The 8,241-nt window shown below is 17.0% G+C and overlaps 1 protein-coding gene and 1 pseudogene across 1 annotated transcript, besides 1 other annotated feature; one reads left to right on the top strand and one right to left on the bottom strand.

Annotated features, from left to right (window-relative positions):
- Nucleotides 1-1,240: 1,240 nt before the first annotated feature.
- Nucleotides 1,241-7,690, top strand: PGSY75_0421700 (hypothetical protein; the record flags this gene model as incomplete). Its single annotated transcript, XM_018784261.1, has 6 exons — nt 1,241-6,217; nt 6,400-6,506; nt 6,589-6,852; nt 7,103-7,185; nt 7,268-7,457; nt 7,567-7,690. 6 exons carry the CDS (start codon nt 1,241-1,243, stop codon nt 7,688-7,690), a joined length of 5,745 nt encoding a protein of 1,914 aa, XP_018643423.1.
- Nucleotides 7,691-8,076: 386 nt separating this feature from the next.
- On the bottom strand, nt 8,077-8,241 carry PGSY75_0421600 (EMP1-like protein, putative; annotated as a pseudogene; the record flags this gene model as incomplete).
- Nucleotides 8,077-8,241: a sequence feature.

The raw sequence follows: 8,241 nt of genomic DNA, 5'->3' as shown, positions 1-8,241 counted from the left end.
AAAATTTTAAGGAATAAAACACATACGCACATAATATATATATGTATATATATATATATATATATATATATATATGTATTTATTTACTTACAACTTTGTCATGATTTTTTTTGAGGATTTTAAAATGAGAAAAGAAAAAACATAAATATATATATAATTAAATATATGTTATGAAACATAACAATTTTTATTATGTGCATGTATAGCTCTTAAAATTATATATAAAAAAAAAAAATTACATTGTAGACACTTATGAAAAGAAGTTTTTAAACAAAATTAACGTGTATATTTAAAAAAAAAACAAATTAATGAAAAAATATAAATTAATTACACAAAAAGGGTTATTAATATATTTTTATATGAAAAAAATAAAAAAAATTACACCTTTTTTTTTTGTTAAAATGGAAGGTGATTAATTCTATTCCTTTTTTTTTTTGTTTTTAAAAGAGAAATATATATACATAAAATATATAAAAAAAAAAAAATTTATATCATCGATATTATATATGCAAAAAATATTTTTCATTTAATGTAAGAAAATATGAACTAATTAAAGATATATGTATATATTTATGGGACGGTTATCTGTAAAAATACTCTTTTTATTATATTAATATACTAAAGGGAAAAAATATATATATATATATATATATATATATGTTTTATTTTTTATCTTATGTGTATCTATAAAAATAATAAATTTTTGAAATAAAAAAAAAAAACATTTTAAAAAAATTAAAAAGACTTATTGTTCAAATTATGTTATATGTTTTTTAAATTTATAAAATATCATAATTAAAAAAAATAAGAGCATCCTATATTTATTGTTTTAATTTTTTTTTTTTTCCCGCCTCCATCCTTTGAGCATAGAAAAAGACAAAAAAATAAATCGCGCTCATTAGTTTTCAAAAATTTTGTATTCCTTCTTAATCTTTATATTTATGAGTTTATTCTTTTTATATATACAATCCTTTTTTTATAAGCTCATTTATAAATATTTCAACGTTGCTTCATTTATATTTAATATAAATATAAATAAATATATATATTATACGTTATGTAACATATATATATATATATATATTTGTGTTATTATGTATATCTAACGTGACAAAAGATAATCAAAAATATTTTCTCAAAGAAGCCTTTATATAAAAAAAATGGCAATATTTATTATAAAATAAATTTATTTATTTATTTTATTTTTTGTTTAAGTTCTACATGCTTTCCTTTGCAAAATATGAAGGACTCTTCAACTTTCAGCAAAAATTTTAACACCTTCTTTTTAGAAAAAAAAAAAAGAGAAGAGAATTTAACTAAAGAAAAAAAAGCAAAAGAACAATTTTACGATATAAAAAATTTCAAAGTTCATAGAGACAATGAATTTATGGAAAAAAATATAAATATAATTATATCAGAAAGGGATATCAAAAATATAAATATGAAAAATAATGAAGAAGACATATTTAAAGGTATAAATATAAATAGAAATAAAGATAAAAAAAATGTTATAATTTCAAATGGTAACAATCCTAGTAATAATATACCAAATGAATGTTCTAAAAATGTATTTGAAAATAATAATAAAAAGGAGAATTTACAAGATGAAGTAAAGGATAATATTATAAAAAATAAAAATAATTTAATAAATACTGATGATGATATATATGATATATCAAAATTAAATAATATTATAAATAATGAACCATTTAAAAGGATACAAGAGTTGAAACTAAAAATTAATAATAGATATTTAGATAAATGTGAAAATATTTCTAACCATGTCATAAAGGAATATCATAATATTATAAATAATTATATTGATGATATAAAAAGAGAAACCTTATTAAATATAAATAGATTAAAAGAAAATGTAGAAAATATGTTTCATATGATAGATAATTATATCCAAGAAGTTATTAACCTTAAAAATGTTTTCAATCAGAAAGAATCTAATCCTAATTATGGATATAACTATAAATTTATAATTTCATATTATGAAGATTTAATTTTATCAAATATATATGAAAAAATGATATTAACTAATAATTTCCAAGACAACAATTTTTACACTGTTGTTGAAAATTTAAAGAGAGATTTAACTAACCAAATGAAAAAAAAAATTCGAGAAAAAAAAAATGTAATTAAAGAAAAATGGACTAATATTAAAAATACGTTTACACAAATAAATGAAGAAATGAAATTATTCATATCTAAGTTTGAAAAGAAATATAATGAATCTATAAATATGATAAATATAGAAACAGAAGAGTTAGAAAAAAAATTAACACAAAATATTTATTTTAATCAAATCGAAATAAATAATTTAATTCATAAAGAAAATGAAAATAATAAATTATTCTTTTCACAACTATTAAATTCATTCAATGATTATATAATGAATTTATATAATTGTATATATACAAAATATTCTAAATGTGAGTGTCTTTTTTTCTTTCATATAATAAATCAATTAAATCAAGAAGAATCGTGTTATGTTTTCTCAATCATTTCTGAAAATTTTATAAACAATTTATCTAATGATAAAGTTTTAAATTATTTTTTAAAAAGGTTACAAGATAATTATCAATCAATATATAAAAAAAGAATCGAATTACAGAAGGAAGATTATTTTTCCAATTTTTTTTTTTTTTTTAAAACTTATGAAGATTTTTATATATATTTAAATACTTATTATGAAGAATATATTAAAATGTATGATGAAATTTATAAACAGTTGATATGTTATAGAGATGTAATCTTTTTTGTTCTCTTCAATTGTGATCAATTTTTATTACTTATTAAAGATGAGGAGCAGAACAAAATGGTGCATAAAGAAAGGAAAAGAGGTATGAAAAAAGGTGCGAATTATAAAAAAAAAGAAAATAAAATAAATCAGAATGTACATATTGCAGATGAAAACCATTTCATCCATATTGAAAAACCATTTTATAAAACAACTATAATGGATGGTAATAATAATAATAATAATAATATCTCTCAGGTTAATTACCAATTTAATCATGATAACAACACAAGCGATTTTATTATAATAAATAATATAAACAATGAAACATTAAAATGTAAAGAAGATAATAAAAGTATTTATAGCAAAGAAGAAAGCCTTGCACTCATTAATAAAAATAAAATGATTTTTGAAAAATATATTGAAAATATATTAAATTATTATAATATTATAAATTTAAGAGATGATTATTTTTTATTATCCTTTTTTCAATTTATTGAAATGTTAAGAACTCATCTACACTTATCCAATGTAAATATTGAAAATAAAATGTGCGAAAATATTTTCAAGTGCAAAAAGGAAAATGAAGAGTTAAAAATAAACTATTATCTACATTTTAAACAATACAATGAAAATGTAAAAAATTGTTTAAAATGTAAAGATTATATTGAATTAAACAATTTAATAAATATGAATAATATCTTAGTAGACAAATTAAAACAAATAATTAAAAATATAAATGAAAAAGTACAATATTTATGTGATTTTATTCATACAGATTTAAAGGAATATTCTTCCAAATTTTTTTTTTCTCTATTAAAACAAACCAAAATAGTAGCTAGCCAAAAAGAAAATCAAAATGATCAGGAAAAAAAAAATCCAAAAAAAAAAAAAAAAAAAGAAAAAGAAAATAATCATAATGATGATAATAACAAAATAGCTAGCCAAAATAAAAATGATGATATTGAGAATGTAAAAAATTCGAATGATATACATATTGAGACACAAAATTTTATTTTAAAAGAGGATAATAATAAAAATAAGGAGGATGAAATAAAATTAATAAATCAATTTATAAATGGAGAATATGTATATATTTATGATATATCAAATATTATTCAATATGTGTATACAAATTATGAATATAATATAAAACTGTTATTAAAGAATTGTAAGAGTAATAGGACTTTAAAAAATAAAAACAAATCAAAGGTAGAACAAAATAATACAAATGTTAATATACAACCATTTTGTATTTATCACAAAAGTTTGATACAAAATAATATTAGTTATATTAAAAGAAAAATAATTTCAAGAAATATTAAAAAGAAAAAAGAAAATATTATAACTGACAGACATTGGAATGTTTCTTTTTCGTTGCCCCAAATATTTTTTGATACATCTATAAATTATGTTAACATTTTATTCAATGTTAATAATCTGAAAGAAAGTTTTCAACCTTTTGTAGCAAATTATTATGAATATTTCAAAAGCATTTTGTTTGAATATTTATTAAAAATAAAAACAACTACAGAAAAGATAAAATATAGTAATTATTTTGAACATATAGATGAAACACATCTAAACGAAATATTTAATAAAAATGAGATAAGCATAAATCAAGTTTATAATCAATTGAATGAGAAATTCTTAAAAAATAAAGAAATATATGTAATTTCTACAAACAAATTAAATGAGTTAATACATATATATACAAATATTATAAATGATTCAGTAGAAGAAAAAAACATGCAAACTTGTATCAAAAATATAGAAAAAATATTATCAGAAAAAATAGAAAATTTTGATAATTTTTATAGAACATATGTAACATTGTTTGAAAATTTTAAAGAGACTTATAATAATTTTATGAAAGAATTAGAAAATATGTTAAATAAATTAAATAAAGAAATAAAAAAATTAGAAAAGTATTATGAAATGATCGTAAATATTGATGGCAAAAATTTTGATAAAGAAGAAATTGTAAAAAGAATAAAATGTTCTAACGAATTTGCACATTCTGTTATAAAAAAAAAACAAGACATAGATAATTTATACAATGCAAATCTTTATATATTTAATAATAAAATCAAAATTATAAAATCAAAATGTATCAATAATAAAATTAACATAATAAATGATGAAGGAAATAAAAAATTGTCTACAAATAATGACATGATAAATTATTTATCTATAAAAGAAGAAATAAAAAATAATATTTTAATATTTTATGTTTTAATTTATCATATTAAAAAGGATATTATTTCTTATAAAAACATAAAAAGGAATTATCAAAATGTGGTACAAGAACAGGAGGTAGATATTAATGAAAAAAAACAAAAATATGGAAATAAAAATAAAATAAAAAATGATCATAATAATAATATTAATGGTAATATAAATGTATTAAAAAATAACAAAATGAATATATTATATACTATGGAAAATAAAAATGTGAAAAAAGGAACATATAAGAAGAACAAGAATACGTCTTATAATAATAATAATATTATTTTAAAAGATAAAAATATGAATTCTAATATTGACAACATAAATATTGAAAACAAATTTAAAGATATACAGAATTATATTTATAAAATAAATATATTCCAGAAAATAAAAAACATTTACGAATTAGATATCAAATCTAATAATTCTATTGTAAATAATTTTTTTTTTTTTTTCAAAATATTTCAAAATATTAATGATTTACTTTTCTCTGAAAATAATAATATTGAAGAATATAATGACAAATTGATCACCTTCGAAATGTTTATAAATCAATTAAAATATGAACAAAAGGATAAGGGTATTTTTAAAAAGGAAAAAAATGTCATTGAAATTGAGAAACATAATAAGGAAAATATAAAAAAAAATAAAAACAAAAAATTCAATCATTTAAATAACATGATTGATATTAATAAAAATGAAGAAAATAATTTTTTTAATGTTAAAAATTTAAAAGAATATAATGAACAGAAAGATAAATATACACCAAAAAATTTTGATTGCACAGAAGACATTCAAACTTACATAATAAGTAATATTATCAATAAAAAATATTGTGATATTAAATTTTTTTTATATATCTGTTCATATATCATTTACTATATTTGTAAGGTTATTCAAATTGATGATTGTAATAATATTATGAAGGAAAAGAAAGAAAACGCTCAACATTTATTATACATATCATATGATATGTCTTATATGATATATAAAAATCATATATTAAATGAAAAGAGTCCAAAAAATAATATTATACAAATTCAAAATATAAAGATAAATAAAAAGTCCATGTCTTCATTTTTATATTTACCAAATCATTTATATTATAAAATAGAATTAACTAATTTATTTCACTTTGAAAAAAAAATTATATTTGATTTATTTGAAAAGTTTTTTTCTCAAATTATAAGTTTACAGATCTTTGATGAGAACAATAAGAATTTTCAAAAGGTTCAAAATGAAGTAAGTTTGGTAGTATAATAAAATGAATAATTAAAAAGGAAGAGTATATAAAATATATATATATATATATATTTATTTATTTATGTGTGTGTGCTTTTGTTTATTAGTAGTTGAGACTTATAAATACCGTTCATTTGATACCTATTTCTTATTTTTTTTTTTTTTTTTTCCCCACTTTTTAGTATATTAATGACATTTTTCAACTAGCTATTTTTTTAAAAGTTTTATCGAAGAAAATTAGCTATTTTGTTTTTTTTCATATTTATGAGCATCATGAGAAATTAAGCAAGTATAAAAAAAAAATATTATGTGTATTAAAATATTGTAACACATTAATATAATACATATATATATATATATTTCTATTTTAGTGATAGAATAAATTATTTGCAAATAAATTTTATAAAAACATTTGATCAATTAAGTGAAGAAATAAAAATTAGGGATGATAATCCTAATAGTATTATAAGAAGAAAAAGGGAATTAAAAAAATTATTTGAACAATATGTTTTGAACATAAGAATTTTATTAGCAAATCTTTTATATTCATTTTATGAAAATTTATATAACAATTTTATTTTTTTCATACATCTTTTAAATTTATTGCCTTGTAATTTTTCTTTACTCTCTAATAAGTAACATTATTAATGATATGAAATGATAGTAGGCAATAATATATATATATTATAAATATTGAACTACATATGAATTTATATATTCCTATATATATAAATATATATATATATATATTATAGTGTTAGCGTACCTTCTTAGTAAAAAAAAATGAAAATTAAATGGTATAATTATATATGTAGGGTATTAATTTTATATTTTTAAAATATCACAATATATATATATATATATATATATTTTATTTTATTATAGACATAATGAAGATAACATCAAAGATAAAAAGAAAGAAGTGACAAGTTTAATAAAAATTCACTATATAGATAATTCCATAAATTGTAAGAAAAATTGAGATTAAAAATATAAATCTATGCATATATATATATATATTTATTTATTTATATGATTGAATTTTTTTAGATGATTTAAATGATCTAATGAAAAAAATTAACAACGTATATAACAATCTTAATGTAGAACAAACAAAAGAAAAAGCAAAATTTAATGAAAATTATATCACTAATTATAAAATGTATATGAATATAAATAATGATATATTATATATGAACTTTCATTATAATAATTCATATATTGTTAAAAAATTAGAAAAGTTAGAAAGAAAACAAATAAAAAAAAAAAAATAAATAAAAGGAATCAACTATATAAAAAAAGGAAATATATATATATATATATATAATTTTTTATTTTAATTTTTTTAGAAAAATTGAGAAATATATGACAAAGTTTTACACATATATAACAAATATTCTGGATGAAAAAAAAAAAGAAATCATAAAAATTATTTCAAACGATAAAAAAATAAACAGGAAATATTATGAATAAAAACACAAAATATTTCATCTTTGTTATTTTAAAATATTCTTTCAATTTTTATATTTTAATAATAATCATTTATATATATTTAATATCAATCAAACATTATATCTATGGCATGGAAATATTATTTAATGTAAAAATAAAAAATATATAGATAATTTATTTTATTTTTTTTTTGTATATTATAAATAACAAAAAAAAAATCGTTATATATATATATATATATATATTTGTTATATTATATATTCCATATATTAGATATGTGAATGTGTTTCTTCTTTAATTTTTTATTAATAAATTTTCTAAACGTATTCCTTTTTGGAAGTATATAATTGTCTTCATTATCAATTAAATGATGATCATATCTATCATGATATTTATTTTCCATATCCTCAAAAATTGTACATATTTTCCAACTGATCCTCGTGATGTGTTACATTAGTGGTTAACACATTATTTTTTTCATCAAAATGTATATCCATAGATATATTTGATCGTAACTTCTTTGTTTGAGAACCATTATTTTGCGTCGTAAGATCATTACGAGGAATATTTGT

This window comes from Plasmodium gaboni, chromosome 4, assembly GCF_001602025.1.
Source record: "Plasmodium gaboni strain SY75 chromosome 4, whole genome shotgun sequence".
Classification (NCBI taxonomy): Eukaryota; Apicomplexa; class Aconoidasida; order Haemosporida; family Plasmodiidae; genus Plasmodium; species Plasmodium gaboni.
This window is presented reverse-complemented; position numbering and strand designations above follow the sequence as displayed.